Below are 24,956 nucleotides of genomic sequence, written 5' to 3' on the forward strand. Positions count from 1 at the left end.
ATCCAGGGACTACCTAGCACTAAGACTGATGTGCCAAGGCAAGCCTGTCACCAATGCATCTCAGCTGCTCACCTGGCTCCTACCTCTAAAATTCCTTGGCAATGAGGTCAGAGAAGGCTCTGAGAGAACCGTCAAGTGGGATCAATGGGGATGGGGCTTTACACTGTACAGCTTTCCCTTTCTGGGGCCTGGGAGCACAGGTCACAGGCCCTGCCCCAAGCCTGACCCTACCCTCTGGCACCTCCCACAAAACTCACCTACCATTCAAGGAATCAAAAATCAACTTAGGTTCATCCTCAACCCTACCCACTCTGATAGCCTTTTATAGCCTAAATGCCACATTTGTTGAAATGCAACCAACTGCAAGGTTCCCACAGAGACATGGCCAGGTATCCCAGCCCTTAGGATCCTGGGGTAAACAGATTACCAGTAGTTCCTCAGGACAGAGGCCCATGGGAATTTCCTACTCAGGGAACTACAAAGTTCCAAGGACTACAGGGAGGTGAACCAGAAGAGGGCCCCACGATATAGGTTGTGGGGAGATGTCAGGCATTTATTTTTGGAGCAGAGGTGAGGTGAGGCAAAGACCTCAGCAGTGGACACAGCTGCGCATAAAGCTGACACAGAGACTCGTATAGTAAGTAGGGTAGTCGCGGAGATGGCTGACATGTGCAGATGACACAAAGTCCACAGAGCGCACCAGGACCTGGTGTGCCTGGCGTGCCTCCACCATGCGTTCCACATCCCTGGCCAGGACCACCTCATCGGCCCGCGAGTAGAGGTAGAGCTCAGGCCAGCGAGAGGCTGAGTCCTGTAACCTGTCATAGAAATGGGTGTGGAAGAGGGCGGTGAGTGGAGCGAGCAAGATGTGGAACAGGACTGCCACGAAGGCGAAGGCCACCAGGAGCAGTAGGCGCAGCATGGCAGGCCGGTGCTCCAGGATGGCTGCCAGGGCCCGCAGAGCCCCCACCAAGTTGCTATCACCAGGACTGCTGTCAAAGATGGTGCCCACCACATGCAGGTGGCAGAAGCGCCGATGGGTAAGCAGGAGCTCTAGAACATAGCGGTACAGCATGACGCCGGCGTTGCTGAAGACATGGAAGAGCAGGGGCTCCTTCTCAATCTCGTAATCAAAGAGTAGCTCAAGCAGCTTCTGGGCCAAAACACGAAGTGAAGGGATGCCCAGGGACTCGGAGAAGAAGACCATGTGCCACGGGGCTGTGTATCGGATCACGATGCAGCCCTGGGGAGAGGAGAGAGGCCTGGTCGGTCCTCAGGGATGGACTGGGTGGGTTATGAGCTAAGGTCAGAGGAGTCCAGCAACCCCAACTTCTAGAGGGCCCACAAAGCCCCGCAGCGCCCCAGGCTCTCCTTCAACCTGGCTGCAGCTCCGGAAGTAGAAGGCCCATTCTTAGAATAATCATTTCATGTTGGCCGAGCCCCCTCAGCCTGAGAAAATATTTGAGGCCTGGAGCCCAGAGCATGCTTTGATGCTTTGGAGACACCTGAGCTGACCAGAAGGAAGTCTCCTCAACCTGGCTCACTCCTTGTCTCTTCCACCAGAGGCCTGGAGAGCCTCTCCAGACCGTGCAACCTCATCTGCCCAACTCTTGCACATTGAAGGCTTCATTGCTTGGCTACCCCCTGCTGCAGCAACTCTGTTTCTGAACATTTCCTACAAATAGATGCCTCTAGGACACAAGGAGATGCTCCCATGAGACTCAACCCCTGAAATCCAGTCTGCGGGCCCCAGTCCTGACCATCAGCAACCACTTCTGAGCCAGGCCCACATCACATCCATTTCTGGTCAGTGAGCCCACACTGTCTGGCCTCAGGAGCCTGACATGCAAGTCTGCCTCCAAGGCTTAGGCTCACTCCTCCTACTTGGCCTGAAATGCCAATAGAATAAAAGCTGTTGCTCCTCAAAGTCTAAAATTTTGGGCCCAAACCCCTCGAGGCTTCTGTATCTCTCAATGTCTGGGTCAAGTGTGCCCCTAAATTTCCATTCAAATTCCCTTTTGACCTGTCAGAAAGGGAGCCAAAGCCCCCCTGTCTGAGTCCTAATACCCTCTCATTTACCTGTTCCAGAAGACAAAGGACCCCTTTGTCACCAGAGTCTGAGTTGAGCAGGCCCTGAGATCAAGCAGGTCTGGTTCAATTCCTGGTGCCATCACTTATTACAGTATGGACAAAGAGCAATTTATTTCACCTTTCTGAATCTCAGTTTACCCATTAGTAAATTAGGGTAACATGCATCTCATAACTTTAGAGAAAATTAAATGAAAAACTGTATTTCAAGTGCTTAAAGCAACACTTGACGTAAAATAAACTCTCAACCAACAGTAGCAATAATTAGCAGTGGTAGTGGGAATAGCCATGGCATACCCCTCTGGGTAAGCACCCCTCTGGGGACTCTGAGGCAAGGCTTGCTGATGCTCCCTGCCCCGTAGCTCTGGGAAATTTTACAAGGTGCTCTGCTCTAACTTCCCAGAGGAATGCAGAATGTCTTCCCATACACCTCCGTCCAACCTACATACAGCACTACCCACAAATGTAACATGTGTCACCACTACCACCACCCGCAGCACTCCTGGGACTGAACACCTTACATCCCACAGGAACAGACACACACAGTACCCACGATCCACCAGCATATACCTGTATCACCAGTGAGTGCACAATAAAAGCATACAACCACTAAGACACACTCACAAGCATACACAGCACTGGTAGGTATACACATGTTGCACAAACTGCAGAAGTGTGTACACATTCACACACAGGCACACACATACAGCATTTTGTGGGATTATAGCCACCCACACAATATTACACAGTATTAGTGTTACTATCTATCTACAGCAATGCCTGTCAGTAATGGACACACAGTACGTCTGGGACAATGTGCATAGATCCACGCACAGCCCTCCTGCAAGTGTGGACACAGCAAACATTTCATGCTGCTGCCTATCTCATCAGCAGCACTGTCTACAAGGGCAGACAGAGTGTGCACACGTGTGCATACACATCCCTCACCAGGAGCATTCATGTGCAGAACCACTTGCTGGTACAGACAGAAACCCAGAAATTCCTGTAAATGTGGCATCGATGAGGCTACACACAGTCCTCTGAACACCCAGCACCCAGAGGGCACACGGCTCGCCCTGTAAACACCCAGCACACACCATGAATGGACATGCACACCAGACTTCCCTACAGCCCATGAGGCTGGGCACTTCTGCTGCCACCTCCCCAGTCAGCTACTCCTAGAAGTCACCGCACCAATGGTCTGGCTCTCGCTGCATGACAGATCCCACTCTCTTCCCCGGCCCCCCACCCAAACCAACCATCTTTCCATTTCCGCATCTGCTTAGTCCCAGGACAAGACCCTACTCCTCCACTACTCCCCTCACTCTCCTATATTTTCAGTCTCTTCCTCTCTCCAGATTCCTGTTCAAACAAACCTCACCAAAAGCTCAGCCTTTACAGTGTGTTCCCTTCTAAACTACATACCTCCCTCTATTCACCTTCCTAGACAAACATCCAGAAATAATTTTGACACTCACACTCTCTACTTCCTCCCCTCCCACTCACTTCAATCTGACTTCTGCCCAACTCCTTCTGGCACTGCTCTTACCAAGGTCACCCATGTCCTCCCTACTGGTCAAATCTAACCAACGCCTTTCAGTCCCCATCTTACTTTGCTTCCAGCAGCATTCGGGATCACGTACTCCTTGAAATAGTCTCCTGCAGCCCGGGCTCTTCAATGAGTCAGTGTCAGGAAGAAAGGGACTGCTCAAGATTTAAAAGAGGCTTAATGCTTCCATAAAGATTATAACTATGGAAACCCTACGAGGCAGTTCTATCCTGTCCTATAGGGTCACTATGAGTTGGAACGGACTCAACAGCAATGAGCTGTTATTTTTTTAAGGAACAAAATAACAAGATGCAATATGTGGTCTGGGATTAGATCCTGGTTTGGGCAAACCAGCTGTAAAAGACACTTAGAGGACAGTTAGGGAATCCGAATACAGATGGAAAACTAGATGAGATGAAAATTTATTAACATGGGAAGGTGGAGATCATGATCTGAAAAAAACAGGATACAAAACAGTATATTCACTAGATCTCATTTAGGCAAAGAAAGGGTACACACATATGCACATAGAAGAAGAGCTGGAAGGATATATACTAAGGTGTAAACAGAGGTACTCGAAGTGGTAGGATACCATGTTTTTATTTTCTTTTAAATAATAAAGGATTAGGAGTTTAGACTTGGAAGAAGTTTCTCCACAACCATCCTATCCTCCCTATCAGAAGGTAAAGGCACCCTCTTCTTTTCCAATCTATCCCAGCACCAGTCCTGCAACCCTCAACCCCTCTGCCTTCCCTGGGATCCGACTCCATTACCTACTCCCTATGTCTTCTGTCCCAATTATATCTTCTCTCCCTCCACAGTGGCCCATTTTCCAAAGACTCTCCTATGTATTCTGTCACACTCTCCTGGGTTTCTTGTCCATCTCTGCACACCTCCTTTTACCTGTGAGACTCTCATCATTGTCCACTCTCTCCTTTCCCTCTACACTCTCTCTGGAGGATCTCATCAACCCCACAGCTTATGGCTTCTCTCCCTGTAACAAACAACTTACTTCCTCTACCCAAAAACTGCCCCAGCCAGAAGCTGGACATTATCCTGGACCCTGTCCCTAGCCCTCAGCCCCACACCCAGTCTCTCACTAAACTACCATCCTACCTCCTAATAAGTTCCTCAGTCCATCTACTTCCCTCTGCTTGTACTACTAGCCCCAAGGTCCTGACCACATTCTGTCCTGGGTCACAGCAACCCATTCCCTCCTTCCAGTCATGGCCCTTCCAATCCTTCCCCCACTCTGCATGGAGGGGCTTTCAAAAGCACAGACCTAACACCACACCACTGCTTAATCCCCTAAAGATCCCTAACCTCATTTCTCTACCTTTGCCCTTCCTTTTATCCTCTGATCTAGTAATACCCAACTATTGCTATTTCTCTGTCTGCCCTCAAGGAACTTAGTCTACTGAGGAGTCCAGACAAACAAGCCTAGCTCATTGGGTAGAATTCAGAATAAATGAAACTACAGCAGAGTAAGGTAACCTATAAAAGGTGACAGCACGCAGGGGACATCAAGCTCAATTGGCATAACATAACACTGTTCCACCTTCTACTTTGGCAAGTAGCAAATGGGATCTTAAAACTTGCAAGCAGCCATCTAGATGCAACAATGGGTCTCTCCTCGTCCAGAACAAGTAAAAATGAAGAAAACCAAAGATTCATGGAAATAATTAGTCCTTGTGACTGGTACACTAAGCGATCCTCAGTCTATACGACTATGAGACCAGAAGAACTAGACGGTGCCCAGCTACCACTGTCAACCACTCGGAGGGGGGTCTATGTAGGAGATTCTGGATAGAGAGGGAAAACAATGTGGAACAAAACTCAAAATCATTTGGGGAAAAAAAAGGGAGGGGGGGGTACCAGGTTTGCTGGTCCGATAGAGCCTGGTGGAACCACTGAGACTATGGCCCCTAGCTGCCCTTCAGGTCTGGAACTGAATCCACACCTGTGGCTTCCAGCCAAACAAAAGACAGGCATATGAGTTGAACATTTACCTGAGGTAGGTATACTCCTTGGAGAGAAGAAACGTGGGAGAAAGAAGGGCTGTTTATGCACAGGAAGACAGCTCAGGGAGCAGGAGTGCATGGACAGATGGATACAGGGAAGAGGAACTATTGAGAGGAAGTGGGAGGGGAGCTGTTGCATGGGGTAAACTGTAGTCAATGTCATGAGACAACGTGTGTGTGAACTGCTGTATGGAAAGTGAATTTGCTCTGTAAACTTTTACCCAAATCACAATTAAAAAAAAAAAAAAAAAAAGGTGACAGCAGAGGACTTGTTGGTTGGAGGGTGGCCTCTTGCTCACGCATTTTTCTCCCAGCCCCACTTCCCTTCCAGGTGCACTATACACCTTGGGCAGGATACAGGCATGGGTCAATGGCATGAGGGAGGCTAACAGAGTAAGGGTAGGGGGTGCTGGACTGCCAGGCACGCACTAGCCTTTCTCTCAGGTGACTCCCACTCCTCTTCAATCCAGGGCTTCCAGCTGGCAGCTGGTGCTGTCTGCACTGGTGCCCCTGCATGAGGCTGCTTTGGTCTCGGCTGAGGAGGGAAGGGCCAGGCTGGAGGCCAAAGATGTGAAAAGATAACCAGGCCCTCCTCAGGCCCTTCTTCAAATACCACCACGTTTACATTCAATTCTTGGTGGGGCCTGAGAAGCAGCATGAATACCACAAGCCTGGATCACCTTCCCCAGACCCTTCTACTCTGGGAATGTGAAAGGTGCCATAGTCAACCCTAAGACAAAAACTCACCTGGTCAGAAGAGAAAGTCCTGGGAATATAGGCTCTGCTGAGCATACCCAGCCCAGGCTCCTGCTGCCCAGAGAGGCCTCATCCAGCCAACTCCAGGGACTCCACAACTGGGGAGCACATCAAGACTGGGCTGCCCACCAAGGGAAGGAGGTCAGAGGGCTGAAGGGACCAGGCCAGGCCACAGAACTGGCAGAAAAGGGGGGAAAGTCTTTATTGCCAAAGTCTTTATGGCTCCATTATCTTCCCCACAGGCTGATCTTGGTGCCATTCCCAGGCCTGCCACATGGATGGTTGGCCTTTGCTACATACCAAAGGTGATGACAGCTAGAAGCTCAGAGTTCCCTGGGAGCAGCCACAGGCAGTAGGGCCCCAGCTCACTGGGTATCTCCATGCTTGCAGTACTCACCCTTTTATGATAGATGGCACTGTATTTGGCAAGGTTCTTGTCTGTGCAGCCACCCCAGCCCAAGAGAATCACCACAGGCTGTCGAGTCCCCGCCTCCTTCCTCCCTTGCTCTGCGCTGCTCTCTGAAACACAGACATGGATTGTCAGCAATGTAACTGGGGTGGAGATGACTAGCCAATCCAGAGCCAGCACCACTCTAGCTGCAGGTAGGGACCAACGGGTGCCAAGCCCAGACATCTTGCCAGTCCCTGTGTCCCAGGCTCTCCCACAGGGCCCCTTCCTCTGTCCTTCTGCCCCAACTGGCTTTCTACAGGCCTCTCAGGAGGCACTTGGAGGTCACTGGGAAAACCCTATTGAGGACACCTTTAGTGGCTCAGAGATATAGCCCAGGTGAAAAGTGAATACTCTCCATGCAATTCCACCTTCTGACCCAGGAGTCAGCAAACTAACACTCATGGGCCAAATCTAGCCCACTGCCTATTTCTGAATGCCTTGCAAGCTAAAAATGGTTTTACATTTTTAAATGGTTAAAAAAAAAAAAATGTCCAAAGAAGAATATTTAGTGACACAGAAAGATTGTATGAAATTCAAATTTGAGTGTCCATGAAGTTTTATTGGAACATAGCCATGCTCATTCATTTAAGTATTGTCTATGGCTACTTTCACATTAAAACAGCAGAGATGGGTAGTGGCAACAGAGACTATATGACTTGCAAAGCCTAAAATATTTACTGGTCCTTTACAGAAAAAGTTGCCAACTCTGTTTTAATTCCATGAAAGTATGGAAGAAAATGGTTTTAAAAGGAGAAAGAGGGATATATGCACATTCCTGTTCACTGCAGCATTATTCACAATAGCAAAAAGATGGAAACAACTTAAATGCCCATCAATAGATGAACACATAAACAAACTATAATACATACACAAAATGGAATATTACACAACATTAAAGAACAACGATGAATCTGCAAAACACCTCATAACACGGATGAACCTAGAGGACATTACGCTGAGTAAAATTAGTCAATCACAAAAGGGCAATTATTGGATGAGAGCACTACTGTGAAAAGTTAAGAAAAAGTTTGCACACAGAAAGAATCATTCTCTGAAGCTTACTGGGGGTGGGAGGGGGAGGGAGGAAGAACCACCAACTAGAAGCTAGACATGTGAAGGGAAAGGCCATATATGATAAGGGGAGTCAGCACAAAATGATCAAGGCAGTGAAAGGCAGGAAGGAGCACAAGAGTTAAAGGCAACAAAGGTGAATATTATTATACACACAATCCTACAATACAGTAATAATAATAATTTACGAGTAGATACATAGACAATCTGAACAGAGGTGGGAAGGTGACTGGGACTATACCCACAAATATATATATATAGGTTTGAATGTAGTAGAAAATACAGGGGACAAAGTTATGAAAACATCTTAGTCATAACCAAACACCTTGAGGGAATGAGTCGCTGGGTATGGAGGCTCAGAACCATAGTCTCGGGACAATAAGGTCAACTGGCATAACACAGTCCATAGAGACAATGTTCTACATCCTACTTTGGTGAGTAGCAACTTTAGTCTTAAAAGCTTGAGAGCAACCATCTAAGGTGCAACTATTGGTCTTTCCCTGAGTGAAGAAAATCAAAGATGCAGGAAACAATTAGTCCAAAGAACTAATGGAGCATGTGAACTCCAGCCTCCACAACCCTGAGAACAGAAGAACTAGATGGTACCTGGCTACCACTGCTGACCGCTCTGAAAGGGATCACCATAAAAGGTTCTGGATAGAATGGGGAAAATGTGGAACAAAAGTCAAAATTATTAAAAAGTCCAGGCTTGCTGGTCTGATGAGGACTGGTGGAACCTAGAACACCCTTCAAGCTAAGAACTGAACTTGGGCCCCATGACTCAACTGTCAGCCAAACAACTGACAGGCCTCTAAGGTGAACAGCAGTATCAGGAAAGTACATATTCATTACAACCACCATATGAGATCAAGAGGACAGCATTTGCCCAGAGACAGAGCTAGAAAGCCGGGAAGGGATGGGAATGAAGGAGGAAAGGCAAGGATAGACAAAGAGAAAGTGAGAAGAATGCTGTTACAATGCAGGGATTGTGGTAAATGTCACAAAACAGAATGTATATGGACTACTGAGTGGAATACAAATTTGCTCTGTAAAGTTTCACCCAAATCACAATTTAAAAAGGGGGGGGGAGGCAGAAATAGATGGGACAGTGTAAGCAGGGGGTGGGACAAATGGACTCTGGCTTATAACAAACCTCTCTCCTGTCCTGCCAGAGAATAACAGTAGCCTGTTATTGGGATATCATTGCTGATGTCAGATGGATCGTGGCTGAAAGCAAAGAATACCAGAAAGATGTTTTCCTGTGTTTTATTGACCATGCAAAGGCATTTGACTATGTGGATCAGAACAAATTATGGATAACATTGCAATGAATGAGAATTTCAGAACACTTAACTTTGCTCATAAGAAACCTGTACACAGACAAGGAGGGCTGTCATTCAAACAGAACAAGGGAATAGTGCATGGTTTAAAATCAGGAAAGGTATGTGACGTGGTTGTATCCTTTCACCATACTTACTCAGTCTTCAAAAGACTTTTTTTTCTTCAAAAAGCTAGACTATATGAAGAAGTATGCATCATCAGGATTGGAGGAAGATTTGTTAACCATCTGAGAATGCAGATGACATAACCTTAATTACTGAAAGTGAAGAGGACTTGAAGCATTTACTGATGAAGATCAAAGACTCTAGCCTTCACTATGGATTCCAAAAAAACCAACTCACTGCCATTGAGTCAACTCCGACTCACAGCAACCCCTCCCTGGGTTTCCAAGGAGGTATCACTACAGAAGTAAATTACTCAATCTTCCTTCCAAAGAGTGACTGGTGGATTTGACCTGCCACCCTTCTGGTTAGCAGTCAAGTGCCTTAGCACTACACCACCAGAGCTCCTTTAGTATGGATTACACTTCAACACAAAGAAAACTAAAATCCTCACAAGTGGACCAATAAGTAACATCATAATAAAAGGCGAAAAGATTGAAGCTGTCAAGGATTTCATTTTACTTGGATCCACAATCAATACCCATGGAAGCAGCAGTCAAGAAATCAAACAATGTATTTGCGCTGGGAAAATCTGCTGCAAAAAACTTCTTTAGAGTGCTAAAGAGCAAAGATGTCACTTTGAAGACTAAGGTGCTCCAGACCCAAGCCATGATATTTTCACAATAGCCTCATATGCATGGGAAAGCTGGACAATAAGGAAGACCAAAGAATTGATGCCTTTGAATTGTGGTGGTGGCAAAGAACACTGAAAATACCAAGGACTGCCAGAAGAACAAACCTGTCTTGGAAGAAGTGAGGCTGGAATGCTCCTTAGAAACAGGAATAGCCAGACTTCATCTCTTGTATTTTGGTCCTGTGATCAGAAGGGACCAGTCCCTGAAGAAGGATATCATGGTTGGTAAAGTAGAGTGTCATCAAAAAAGGGGAAGACCCTCAAAGAGATGGACTGACACAGTGGCTGCAATGATGGGCTCAAGCAGGAAGGTTTGTGAGGATGGTGCAGAACCGGGCAGTGTTTCATTCTGTTGTGCACAAGGCCACTGAATCGGAACTGATTCAATGGCAACTAACAACATATTTATTGAAGACTCCCTGGATGGTGCAAGTAGTTAACCACTCGGATACTAACTGAAAAGTTCGGGGTTTGAGTGTACCCAGAAACACCTCAGAAAAAAGGCCTAGAGATCTACTTCCGAAAAATCAGGCACTTAAGACCCCATGGAGCACAGTTCGACTTTGAAACACGTGGTCTCCATGAGTCAGTTTGACTCAATGACAACTGAGTTTCCTGTTTTAAAATTTATTACAGATGAGGAAACAGAGGCATAGAGAGGTAAGTTAGTTGCCTAAGGTCACACAGGTAGTATAGAGCTGGGAATTTGGCCCTTCTCCCAACCTAAGCTACTTGAACACCTTCTATGCCATGGGCCCCAGTCCTCACAGGAAGCATGTCTCCTTCAGTGTTTTATCAAGAGGCACAAGCCCTACTGCCTCCTCCCTGGCTGCCTTTAAAGCTTCTTTGCAGCCCTGCTGAACAGACCTCATTTCTCCTCTGAAGCCAGTGCCCATCCCCCTCAGGGGGACTTCTGTGCAGGGGCTGTTTGCAGCTAGTTATTTGCCCTCCTGAAAGGGCCAGCGTGTACCCTTCCAAGGACCAAGTCACTTGGCTATGCTCAACTGCCACCCTGAGATTTATGGATGCTGGTGGTGACCTGGCAACAGTAAATTTCAAGGCTAGTTAAGAGGATGGTAAATATAAATCACTAACCTTTGGACAAAAGGAAGACAACAATTTCCTGTGGAAATTAATGTGATTGAAAAGTTCAATGTTCCTGCTCTCTAGTAGTGGTGACTCTGGCCTTCGGAGATTAACTGCCCGCACCCGCTGGGATCTCAGGCTGGAGCGGAAGCCGCCAGAGCCTCAGTCCCTGGCTGAGGCCTGCTGGCCCTCTCAGCCCCTGCTGACAATGGCTTCAGCCTCTGATGAGGGAGGCAGGCCCACAGCTGCTCTGACTGCTATAAATATTCTCGCCTGCCTTTCTCTGTCCTGTACTTAGTCAGCTCTTCCCTTGCCCTTGCCTTTCTGGTGGAAAAGCTATATACATCTGGGCCTCACTGGGGCCCCAGTCCAATCTTGCAACTCAACCCATGAAGCTTAGGCTGAGGCAGCCTCCTGGTGGGTGAGCAACAGGTATTATCTGACTGCCTTTTAGGCTCTGAGGTGGAGCAGATGAATTTCTGAGACCCTGTCCTACATAGGCCACCCTTACTGCTAGGCAGCAGTCTGAGCAAAGACCACCCAACCACTATCACCTATGGGTATCCCTTCCATGTGCCACCTCTGAGGCCCCAGCAAAGAGCTTTGGAATTGATCTCAGATACAGAGAAGGCAGCCAGGGAGGCCAGCCCTTAGCAGTGATGGTACAAACAGCTTCTGGAGGGCCTAAGAACTGCCTTCCTCCACAGCTGGTCTTTATAACTCCATTTTGCTGGCAAATGAAGCTGCCACAATTGCTCACTTGCTCCATCATGTTTTGCCAGCACCCCTGGCTTCACCAATTCAGGTAGAAATGACTCTCCACCAAGCTTTCCATGAAACTCAGCCAGGTCCTCGAGGCATCCCCTCAAGCCACAAAAGGTAGGTTCTCCTACCAAGGGCATCTCTCGCTCCCCTGACTCAGCGCCCTCCCAATGCCCTACACAGCGTATGCATTCCTAACTCAGAGCCTGTGTCATGACCTTCTCCCCACTGGAGCTGCCCTGCCCCTTATGATTGTATACACCTCGAGTGCTATAAGTCCAGGAGAATCCAAGGTGCTCTGGGACCATGGTGGGGAGTGATGATGACTGGGAAAGAACTCCCAAAGGAACACACGTTGTGCTGGACACTGAAGGCTCCACAGGAGCCCATCAGGTAGACACACAGCATGAGCAAAGGCAGGGGGCTATGGAGATGTTACAGTTAGTCTAAGAAACAACAAGCAGTCCTAGGAGGAGCAAAGCAGAAGGCAGCCAGGGAGGCCAGCCCGTAGCAGTGGGATGGGGCCCGAACTGCAGAGCCATGCTCAGGAGCTGAGATTTTATTCCATAGTAGCGGAGAGTGAATAAAGATTCTCAAATGAGAGCGTGACATGATCCAATCTATATTGATTCATGACCTGCACAGTAATTTATGTAATATTTCTGTTCCTCCTGAGCCAGTTGGCTCAGTGAGGGCAGCAATGGGCCGACATGTTGATCACCACACCCCCGGTGCCCAGCATGTCACTGGCACCTTCAGGGACTCCACAAACAGGTGCTGAACAGATGAACACATGGCTACAAAGTGAAGGATGGATCCAAGGAGAAAGCTGGCATTCTTTTTTTCCCCATTACCCTTTCCAAGGTAATAAAATAACTGGTATGGCTATTGTTATTTATTGCCACATTCGGATCAGTATTTCTCTACCCTCTTGTAAAAACCCCTGCTCTTTTCATGAGCATTCCATTGACCATATTCTTCTCTCCCCTCCTACAGCTGACATCCCCTGGCCTTCTGGCTGCTGCCGATCAGGCACTGAAGACTAGACACCTGGCTCAGTTGCCCACCATACTCCAAGATTTACCATCACCCTGGCCTACTGTATTGTCTATGCAGGCAATCAAATCTACCTCCTTACTAAATCATCATAAACTCCTGTGACTCCCATATCTCCTTCCAGTTATTGCTCCTTCCCTGCTTTCCCATCACCAAGAATAATAATAACAGTAACAGCAAAAAGAGCTAACACACAGCATTTTGTATCTGGCACTATTCTAAGCACTTATCAACTGATTTAATCTTCACAAGAATCTTATGAGCAAGGTACTGTTATTATTCTCATTTTACAGATGAAAAACTGAGGCACAGAGACAGTAACTACCTTGCTCAAGGTTACGTAACTCGTAAGTAGTGAAGCTGGAATCCAAACCCAAGTGGTCTGACCCTAGAGACTGGCCTGTAACCATCACCCCAGCCAGGCTTCCATTCCCTCCCCTCCAACTTCAGCCCAAACCTCTGCAATCTGGCTCCTGGCCCCTCTTCCCAGCCACCTTCCCCAGACTGTTCTAACCAAGGTCACCAGTGCCAAACATATATCACCTGCTACAAAAGAGCTCTGGTGGCACAGTGGTTAAAGCATTCAGCTACTAACCAAAAGGTCAGCGGTTCAAGCCCATCAGCCATCCACAGGAGAAAGATGAGACAGTCTGCTTCCATAAATATTTACAGCCTTGGAAAACCTATGGGGCAGTTCTATTCTGTCCTGTATGGTCACAATGAGTCGGAATCAGCTTGGTAACAGTGGGTTTACTGGAATGAATTCTTTGCAATACTTGTCACACTTGACCTCTCAGCATCCTTTCACATTGTAACCACTATCTTCTTCAAACCCTGGATGCTGCTATAGTGACTCTACACTCCCATGAAACCCTGGACTGCTCAAGTCACTCATTATCTTCTGACTCCTCTTCCCTCCACCTTCCCCTCCTCAGTTTTCCTGGCTCCATCCTTGGCTCTCTTCTCCTTTCATTCTATATTGGCTCCCTGAGTAACAAAATCCAAGCTCATGGTCTTAACCAAATCACCATCCCCTCAACTTCAAACCTATACACGCAGCTGCCTCCTACACATCAGCAGTTCCTACCCTGACCTTATCCACCTGCTTCTCCTCAGGAACTGGCCACCCCAGTCCGAATGGCAACATATGCTGCCTTAGTACTGCAACAACCCTACGAGTTAACTACTATTACTAAGCCCATTTTATAGATGAGAAAATTAAAGCACAGAGAGGTTGAGTCCCTCTTGTCAAGACAACAGCCAGGAAGCAATAAAGCCAGCATCTACTCTCTGAACCACCATGCAACATTGCCTCTCGCCTCCAGGGCCCTGCACATGCTCTTTACTCCCTGGCCCAGGATGCTGATGCTCTGTGTTTATGTTTTGCTAATGCCCACTCCAGGAGCTCTGGTAGCACAGTGCCTAAGGCATCTGACTGCTAACCAGAAAGCTGGCAGTTCAAACCCACCAGCCACTCCTCGGGAGGAAGACTGACTGGGCAATCTACTTCCGTAGAGATAACGCCTTGGGAACCCAAGGAGGGGTCACTATAAGTTACAATGACTCAATGGCAGTGTGTTTGGTTTTGGTTTAATCCCCACTCCACCTGCAGGGTCAGCTCATTGTTCACTTCCAGGAAGCTCCCATTGATGCGCTTCTCAATTCTTTCTCACCATTACCAAGTCACCACACTGGGTTAGATGCCTCTCTTCTAAAGCATCACAGCACCCACCATCACTATGCCACTACACTTAAGACACTGCATTAAAGTATCCATTAGGAACAGTTCCGAGGCTACTGTAACATTCAAGGCAACAGCTGGTGAAGGCTTGAATGAGACGGGGGTGGCGGGGAGACAAGTTGTAAGGGGATTTGTGTGTGTGTGTGTGTGTGTGTGTGTGATTTGGGTGGAAGTATACAGAGCAAATTCACTTTCCATACAACAGTTCACAGACACTTTGTTTCATGACATTGACTACAATTTATCCCAATGCAATAGCTCCCCTCCCACTTCCTCCCAATAGTTACCTCTTCCCTGAGCTGTCTCCCTATGCATAAACAGCCCTTCTTTCTCCCATGATTGTTCTCTCCAAGGAGTGTATCTACCTCAGGTAAATGTTCTGCTCATATGCCTGTCTTCTGTTTGGCTGGAAGCCACAAGTATGGATTCAGTTCCAGACCTGAAGGGCAGCTAGGGGCCATAGACTCAGTGGTTCCACCAGGCTCTATCAGACCAGTACACCTGGTCTGTAAGGGGATTTGAAGTATACATCAAAAATCTCAAAAGCATGCAGCCTTTGATCCAATAATTCCACTTCCAAGAAAGAAAAATGTTTAATCAGATAGAAACATTTAATAATATATTAAGTGGATTAAAGACCTAAATGTAAGAGCTAAAACTATAAAACTCTTATCTATCTTGGAAGATAAGATGGGAGTAAATCTTCATGACCTGGATTAGACAATAGTTTCTTAGATATGACACAAAAAGCACAAGCCACAAAAGAAAAACTATATAAACTGGACTTCATCAAACTTAAAAATTTTTCAAGAAAGTGAAAAGACTACCAACAAAATGGGAGAATATAATTGTATATATCTGATAAGGGACATATATTCAGAATATATTAAAAATTGTACAATTCAACAATAAAAAGACAAATAACCCAATTTAAAAAATGGGCAAAGGAATCTGGGTCAAAAGGTAGAAAATGAAGAACAGAATTCTCATGGACTCCAGACTTTCTGGAGCCATGGAGGGTGAATGAACACTCAGAACTATTGCTCTGATAATCTTTAAACCTTAAACCAAAAAATCTCCTGCAGTCTTATTAAAACCAAGCAATAGTTTAGCTTAACTAGTATAAAAAAGTCTGCCTTGAGTATTATGCTTTTTTAAGACCTATATAGGATCAAATTGACAACAGCAACTTGAAAGATTAGACAGGAACCCTAGGGGGCAGTGACTTTATATTAATGGGAGAGGAACAACTCAGAAAAGGAGGGTGAGAATGGTTGCACAATTCAAAGAATGGAATCAATGTTACTGAATTATACATGTAAAAACTGTTGAATTGGTGTATGTTTTGCTGTGTATCTTAACAACTAAATAAATACATTTTTTAAAAAATGGGCAAAGGATTTGAATAGACATTCATCCAAAGAAGACATACAAATGGCCAACAAGCACATGAAAAGATGCTTGACATCATTCATCATTAGAAAAATGCAAATCAAAACCACAACGAGATACCATTTTACACCACCAGGATAGCATCAATAAGTGTTAGTGAGGATGTGGAGAAACTGGAACTCTCATAAGTTGCTGGTAGAAATGTAAAATGGTGCAGCACTTTGAAAACAATCTGGCAGTTCCTCACAAAATTAAACATAGAGTTAACCATACCAAAAGCAAATCAAACTCACTGGCGTCAAGTCAGATCTGACTCATAGCGACCCCTCCTGGGGTTTTCTAGGGAGTATCACTACAGAACTAGATTGCCCAATATGACCCAGCAATTCTAAGCACAAGAAAAGTGAAAACATACATGTATACAAAAACTTGTACATGAATGTTCAAAGCAGCATTATTCATAAACTCAAAACAAAACAAAACAAAAAGCCTCACTGCCATGGAGTCGGATCCGACTCATAGCAACCCCTCCTTGGGTTTCCAAGGCAGTATCACTACGGAAGTAGATTTCCCAACCTTCCTTCTGAGGAGTGGCTGATGGGTTTGAACCGCCAGCCTTCTGGTAAACAGTCAAATGCCTTAGGCACTACACTACCAGAGCTTCTAACATTATTCATAATGGCCAAAAACTGAAAACAATCCATTTGCTCGACAACTGGTGAACAGATAAACAAAATGTGAAATACATCCATATAATAGAATATTATCTGACCATAAAAAGGAATGAGGCACTGATACATATTACAACATGGATGAACCTTGAAAACACTCTGCTAAATGAAAGAAGCCAGACACAAAAGGCCACATACTGTATGATTCTGTTTATATGAAATGTCCAGAATAGACAAATCCATAGAGATAGAAAGTAGATTAATGGTTGCCAAGAGGAGAGCAGGCATCTGCTAAAGGGTATAGAGTTTATTTGGGGGATGATAAAAATGCTCTGGAATTAGTGGTAAAGGTTGCATAATTCTGTGAATATACTAAAAAGCACTGAGCTGTATACTTTAAAGTATTATGATATATGAATTATATCTGCAAAAATGGCGTGACAGAGGCATCTGACCTCTTCTAACTTCACAAGGGGGAAGGAGAATCATTATCAGCATCAATCACCCAAGGCTGATTCCTACGAGGCAGAGGTCACACATATCTCCTCTTGCCAACCTTTTTACCAATTCTGACAGCAGCCATTCCTCCCATGGCACTCTCTACTTCACTGCTGGGTTCCAATAATTCATTGCAGCGGCCACAACAGAACTCACAGACAATACTCACAATCACAGGGTTTATAAGGGAAGCAATAGGTTACAATTCAGGATCAAAACGACTTGGGATATAGTTCTTCAGTCAGGTGTCGACACCTTCTTATGAGCTGTGCCTGCAGGCACACATCTCCCTGGCCCTTAGCCTCTTGGCCCATGGCTCCTTGGCCTCTGCCCCACTCAGGCCAGTGTTAGCTCTGTCAATAAGTGCCCAGAGGCACCCTACTTCACCAGTAAGCCTTGGCTTGAAGGCACTCAGCTCTCTCACTTTGTGGATCAAGGAATCTAACTCTGTCAAGTGCCTGGAGATACCCCACTCCACCAGCAAGCCTCCTGCCCAAAGGCATTTAGTTTTCTCACTGTGGGCCAGCAAGCCCATCATTCCATTTACTGTCAGTCTCTTGGTTCTGCTGCCTCTGCTGCTGCCATTTCTCTGCCGCTGTTTCTGTCTTTCGCCATCTCCAGTATTATAGTTCTCTGTCTCCTGAGTCTAGCATATCCCAGCACAGGAATCCTAGGTCCAAACGAAGCACTCCACTCCTGACTTCTTTCTTGATGGTTGTGAGATACCCTTTCCACCCATGAGATGGCCTATCTTAAACCTAAAGGGATGGCAAAACTAACCAATCCCATTAGGGTTCCATACACCTTATTTTATGGTCTCACCACCACAAGGGTGCGTGAACCTTCTTTAAATTATTAACAAGCTATCCAATCCCTTTGGTATGCCACAAGCACCTCAGTTGCATAGTGCCACCCAGTCATCTGGTGTGAATTACAAAGACTATGGCTAGAAAGGCCATATTAAGTAATTCAATGCACTGCAATATCTCAATAATGCTATTATTGAAAATAATGATTGAATAATACAAAAGTGAAAAAACAAGTTGCAAAACAGTATGTACAACAGAATACCTTTTTTTATTTAAAAATATATATACATATATGTTTATGCATAGAAAAAAGACATCAAAATCTTAGCAGTGATTATCTATTTCTGGGAAGAGGAGTAATTTCTTTTTTTTTATTATTTTTTTTCTAATTTTACCTATTTTCTACAATGGATATATATCACCTTCATAGATTTAAAAGGTTACTTTTTTTAAAATTGGGTGATGTAACAGGTGTCATTTAATTGTACATGTAAAAAGTACTAAACTGGAAAATGTGTTATGTTATTTTCACAACAAAAAAAAAAAAACAAAGAAAAAATAAATCAGAGTAGTCAGCAGAGTCAAAAGCAGTTGAGAGGTCAAAGAGGCCAGGGATGCCCAGAAGCCTCTCTGCAGGGCACAAGTGTTATTTTCAAGAACTTCTGGCACTTTTCTGGCACTACTAGACACACCACAGAACAATTTAATCTCACAGTTTCCCTGTCTTCTAGAATGTCTCAAAAAACAACACTGACACTGGTAATACAACAAGAATTACAGATACATATATTGTACATCAGTTCAAGTCATAAAACTAAAGCGTAAATTAGATTGTGTATATCCCAGGGGCACATGGGGAAGACAAAGGAAAGGGCTGACAGGAAAGGAAGGATCTCTAGTACAATATGCACTTTTTTTTTGCAAGCCGGAATCAAAAGTCCAGGAATCTGTGTTTTCTTTTTAAAAATGGCAAGAATAAAATGATCCTTAATCTCCCACTCTTCCCAGAAAAGTATCAGTTCCTATGTTTAAACCAAAGTATTTGATTTTAAAATAAAATTTACATTTATTTAGTTAAAATAAATGTAAATTTAATTAAAAGAAATTAAAAATAAAATTTTTGAAATAGCAGTATAGGAGAATAGCATAGTATCTAAGAGTACATATCATATAAAATCATATCTGCATTCAAATCTCTAGCTCAAGGGCATTTGGAAGGAAAAAAAAAATCTCTGGCTCTGCCACTTAATAACGATGAAACAGACCTCTAAACTTCTCTAAGCTTCAATTTCCTTATCTGTGAAATGGGGATAGTAATATAAAGGATGAAATAAGATAATGACTATTTAGAGAGACTAACAAAGAACTTAGCATGGTACCTGGCACCAAATAAGAGTTCAATAAATTGAAGTTATTATTATCACAAGTAATACAAATTCACTGTAGAAAAAGCAGAATACGAGTATCTAATAAAATTGGAATCATACTCTTTTGTAATCTGCTTTCTTCCGCTTAGCAATATATTGTGAACATTTTTCCCTGTCAGCTTATATATTTCTACACCATTATTTTTAGTGGCTGCAGAGCAGCTGTAGAATGTTTCATAATTTATGATGACCAATCTCCCATTATTGAACATGATGTTGTTTCCAATTTTTGGCTGTTATAAAAATACTTTAAAGGACATCCCTTTTTTTGTGTGTGTGTCCCTAATTATTTCCTAGAAACAGAACTGTATTCAGGCAGCACAACCTAATACAACTAAAACTTTTGCATACACAAGCTTGGGAGTGAGGCTCCCGAGTTGAAATCTAGACTAATTTCTGAGCCAAATACATCACCTTCCCACAATCTTTTGTCCCTCATCTGTAGAACAGGGTGAGAGTATTCTCTCCTTCACAAGGTGTTGTGTGAATTAATAAAATAATTAAAGGAGAGCCTGATTGGCCTGGTATGTGAATACAGCATGATCAACAATGCAAGTACCACAAAGACCTCAGAGAAAAGGAGACCTGCAAAGAGCGTACCAGGTCTGGCTCTCAAATCCAGGGCCTAGTCTAGCGCCTAGCACCAAGAGAAACTTAGGAAAGGTTTATTAAGGGAGGGAAGAAAAGACACTACAGTTCAAAAAGAAAAAAAAAAAAAAAGTCTTCTGTTTAAATGAAAAAATTAAAAAAAAAAACCACTTCATTCTTCCCTGGGCTTTTGAGAATTCTGTGGCATACCACTTTTTGAAGTTTTCATCTTATTCCTTATTCTCAAAACCACACCACAGCCTCCTGCCAGGCTGTGCTCCCTGAGGCCACTCAGCCTCCTCCCTCAGAACCCTGACTTCTGTACTTCCTGCTCCTTGCAATCTATCTGTCGGCCCTCCCAAAGTTTCACGTCCAGCTCAGGCCTGGACAAAAAGCCTCACTGGGGCCCACAGGATGGACCAGACCATTGAGGACTGTTTCCCAGGTGCAGTGAAAGTTTCTTGATGGTTAAGAGGATGTCTACATTTCTTTGACCTCAGTCAGTGCTTAGCAACAGAGCAGGCTCACCCTAAAGCTTGAGGAACTAAAACCAGTCACTTCCTTTCTACGTGACCTCTTAAGGCCTTCTTTTTACTCTAAGAGCAAGCTGTCTGTCCCGGGCCTAGGGCCTCATCCCCATTAATTCTGTGAATTATTTTTGAAAATGTTTACTGAACATAAGAGCAACATGGTGCCTTTAAGAATGCCTGCTGATCTGCCAGGAAGCTGCAGGGAGGCCTAGGGTGGGACTTGGCTGACCATTCTCTGGCCAGGAGGAGGGGCACGGCAGCCTTGGCCTGGGATGTCAAGCCAGCTTGGGCCCACAATGCTGCCAAGTGATTCCATTTAGCTCAGCAGATGAACTAGGCCTTCTCTTCCTGCCAAACCCCAGCAACAGTGACCAAAACCATCAAAAGCAGTATACCAATAGGGTAATAATAGTGTTGAGGGAGGCCCCTGCCCCTAGGAGAGAACCTTCCTCAAGGAAATGAGATGGGAGCTGGGGCTGGGAGGTCGGAGAATTCACTGGTTAGAGAACAGCATGTGTGGTGGGGTTGGGATTCCAAGTCAAGAGACAGGCTTCAGGCCCAGGTAGGTGGCCCTCCACATGCAGCCACAGATACTGGCTGGTGAAATCACCAACAGGAAGATCTTGGGCTGCCTGGTCTGACCCTCAAAGCTCCAGGCTCTATGTGACCCCAGCGATGCAGTTGTCTTCCAACTAACTGGAGCAGCAACTTCTGCTTGCTTCTCTGTCAACTCACAGTCCAGGACCTTACTCCATGGTCTAGATTTTCAAATACAGGAAAAATGCAATTCCAGAAACCCAGCATGAATGTCCTACATACTTCTTCACTATTAAACAGTAACTGCAAGAAGGAGACAATCTCAGGGTCCCTAAAGACTGATGTTCTGTGAAGCCATGTTAGCCAGGATAGGAGCTCTCTGCAGATGGGAAGCAAAAGGACTGAGGGGATCACAGTGCTGTTAACTCCTTCTGAGGGGCCCTACAAACTGGCTTAGCTCTGGGCATACACTGTGAGGGGCAGGGCATGACAAACTAAAGCGGTCCAGAGGATCAGTCAGGAGAAGGAGCACTATTAGAACCACATCAGAAAGCAAACAGCTGACAGCCCTGTAGGTATTTCTCCAAGGTATTTCCCTTGGAGAAGAGATTTGAGGAAGGCATGAAGCTGTCCTCTTGAAGAGAGGAAGCATGATTACCTTGTGCTATGTTGCACCTCCACGAGCCTCTATCTTGCAGTTACCACATCACTTTGAAACCACCTGCCTATAAACCCTCCTCCTCCCCAAGTCCACAGTATCCTGATGGGAGTCTGTGTATGAGTCACTTCTGAGGCATCAGCAACTAACCCAGGGCCAGGACACAGAAAATGCTGAACCGAGAATGGAAATGACAGAAAAAGGCCTATTGTGGCTCAGGAGAGGGAAGCACTTTTTAACAATCAACAGGCCAAGATGATTGGGAGGAAACTCCTGTCAGGGAAGGATCTGGCAGCAATGAATGACCTCAGCTGGTAGAAAGATGCAAGGCAAAACAGACCCCTGAGATTTCTGATTCTAAGACCCAGGCTCCTGGAGGAGTGAGGAGAGAGCCACAAGGGGCAAGGAATGAAGGGACAGAGCACCTGCGCTGTGCTAGGCACATACATCCAGTCAGTATCTCGTTAGCCCTCCCTGCCCCGCGAGGTAGACATTATTATAATTACTCACAGCAGAGGAATTTCAGGTTCAGGGAGGTTCAATAACTTGCCAGAGCCATAGAGCTAGTAAGAGGTAGAGCCAGAATGTGAACCCAGGACCACCAGGCTGCCCACTTGGGCTGAGAGAGAACTTCTGCTCTCCTGGCCTTGCAGAAGGCAGCTCCAGCCTATTGAAGCTGAAGTTTCTCCAAGGGCAATAACATTAACTGACCTCATGTGTCAAAACTTTGCAAAAGCATTTTTACTTCAAAAAGCCCAAAAGTCCTAAGCCAACAGATCCAGCTCTAGGGAAAAATAGCTGAGCGAGAGCTAGCTATCCTGTGGAAGCCTAGGAGCTGTTCTCCTTCCTAGACCCCAACCAAGGGACACAAGATGCTGTGGAAAGGGCCTGGGAGGCCTGGAGGAAGCAACATCTGAGCTCTGACTTAGATAATGAGCTAGACAATGAGGGGGCAGCAGAAGGGAAAGGGCATTCCAGAGAGCAGAAATAGCAGGAGCAAAAGCAGAGACACAAGAAGTATGTGGAGCGTTACAAGTCATTTGAGAATGCCAGAACATGAAACTTAAATTGAACACTATTAGGGTGTGGTGATCAAAGAAGTAAGCAGAGGCTGCTAAATTATGAAGGACACTGAATACTACCCGAAGAAATCTGAACTTTATCCTGAGGGCAGTAAGGAGACACTGAAAGGTTTTAGGGAGGGCAGTGGTAAGATCCACCTTTACATTAGGAAGATCCCTGTAGCAGCAACGTAAGAGGCTGAGCTGCTGGCAGTGAGACTGGAAGCATAGCTAACGCTACAGCAATGTAAGGAGAGACATGCTGGGCTTAGGGCTTAGGGTAAAGAGGCAAGTGCCCCACAGCATAGGCATGCTTCAAGCCTCCTTTATCGTTAATTCCCAGTCAGTGCCAAACTTTCCATCTCCTAGGTTCCAAAACATACTCACACTACCAGGAACCCAGGCCTGCTGTAAAGGCTACTAATTTTGAGGCATGTACTACACCTGGCAGTGCTGTGGGGTTAAAGCACTTGGCTGCTAACCAAAAGGTCAGTGGTTCAAATCCATCAGCCACTCGGTGGGCAAAAGATGTGGTGGCAGTCTGCCTCTGTGAAGATTTACAGCCCTGGAAACCCTATGGGGCAGTTCTACTCTGTCCTACAGGGTTGCTATGAGTCAGAATCAATTTGACAGCAGTTGAGTTTTTGGATTTATTGCACTAAGGAAATTTGCTGCAAAAGACTTCTTTAAAGTGTTAAAGAGCAAGATGTCACTTTGAGGACTAAAGTGCACCTGACCCAAGCCATGGTATTTTTCAATCACCTCATATACATGCAAAAGATGGGCAATGGAAAAGGAAGATCAAAGAAGAATTGATGCAACTGAATTGAGGGGTTGCTAAAGAATAATGAATATACACCGTGGACTGCCAGAAGAACAAAAAAATCCATCTTGCAGAAGTACAGCCAGAATGCTCCTGAGAAGTCAGGATGGGGAGACTGGCTCACATACTTTGGCCATGTCATTAGGAAAAACCAATCACTGAAAAAGGGCTTCATGTTTGGTAAAGAGTCAGTGAAAACATGAGAAACCCTCCAAGAGATGGATTGACACAACAGCTGCAACAATGGGCTCAAACATACCATCAATTGTGAAGGGGCAATGTTTTGCTGTTTATACATAAGGTTGCCATGAGTGGGGCCAACTCTAAGACAACTAACAATTTTGTGGGGCCTCCCACATACCTTTCTTTGATGATATGACTGCGGGGCAAAAATGATGCTAATCTAAATGCCAATTACCGAACTCATGTCAGGTACTATGCTAGGTACTGTACACAGATAATCTCAGTTGTGCCCCAACAACCCTATGAGGACAGTTACTACTATTCTGTTTGTGCCGATGAAGATACTTAAGTCCGGAGCGGGTAATTTGCCAAAGGCAATGAGTCAGGTTTTGAACTCAGTTCTACTTGACTGTCGAGACAGTTTTATTAATCGCTGCCAAGAAGAGCGGAGAAGGAAGGGCTAAGGGTCTGAGACCGAGGCTTCTGCGAGGACTGAAGACCCCGTAAGGACCCCTCTCCCTCCGGGAAAATAACTGGTGGGACTCCCCAACACACAACACCGAAGAGAAGCTAAGAAGTGGGAAGCCCAACCCCAAACAAAGGAATCAAGAGGGATTCTGAGAACACGGCACTGAAAGGACTGAAAAACGGCCCCAAAAGACCTGCAGACTCATGGATAGGGAGGAAGTCGGTAATCTGGGGGCATCCTAGGGGCGGGGCATACAAAGAGGCGTGGCTCCAGGAGTCCGGCGAACTCTAGAACAGGGGGATCCTATGAGGGGGCGGGTCGTGAGAGGGCGGGGCTGCGAGGGGGCGGGGCCGCAGCTGCGTTAGGTCACCAGACTCGTTAGGTCACCTCCCCCGGACTGGACCCAACCCCTCGTTCCATACCCCGGCTCCGGCAGGGCTGATCCGGGATCTCGATGGTGTAGTCCAGCTCAGCCGAGGCCATGGTGAAGGTGCCAGCCCTCAGCGAGGGCCTCCCGCCGGAACTCCCGCTCGCGCGCCCTCGCCTCACCCGGGCACCACCCCAGGCACCGCCCAATCGCTGCCCACCTCCTC

The 24,956-nt window shown here is 45.8% G+C and overlaps 1 protein-coding gene across 1 annotated transcript; it reads right to left on the reverse strand.

The window, feature by feature from the left end:
* Positions 1–589: 589 nt before the first annotated feature.
* TMEM53 (transmembrane protein 53) lies at positions 590–24,956 on the reverse strand. The gene is made up of 3 exons (XM_007953084.2): positions 24,786–24,956; positions 6,812–6,933; positions 590–1,243 (listed from the first exon to the last, which is right to left on the reverse strand). The coding sequence occupies exons 1-3, from the start codon at positions 24,844–24,846 to the stop codon at positions 590–592; spliced, it is 837 nt and encodes a 278-aa protein (XP_007951275.1). The 5' UTR covers positions 24,847–24,956.

The sequence above is a fragment of the Orycteropus afer genome, unplaced genomic scaffold (assembly GCF_000298275.1).
Source record: "Orycteropus afer afer isolate SDZICR_OR568_19922 unplaced genomic scaffold, OryAfe1.0 scaffold00370, whole genome shotgun sequence".
Lineage (NCBI taxonomy): Eukaryota > Metazoa > Chordata > Mammalia > Tubulidentata > Orycteropodidae > Orycteropus > Orycteropus afer.

What these genes read in the sequence shown, in the direction of transcription:
- TMEM53 (XM_007953084.2), bottom strand. Translation starts at nt 24,846, where the DNA reads ATGGCCTCGGCTGAGCTGGACTACACCATCGAGATCCCGGATCAGCCC. An exon ending in TCAGCCCTGCCGGAGCCGGG is followed by an intron (nt 6,934 to 24,785) that starts GTATGGAACGAG and finishes TCTGTGTTTCAG; the next exon opens with AGAGCAGCGCAGAGCAAGGG. An exon ending in GTGCCATCTATCATAAAAGG is followed by an intron (nt 1,244 to 6,811) that starts GTGAGTACTGCA and finishes TCCTCTCCCCAG; the next exon opens with GGCTGCATCGTGATCCGATA.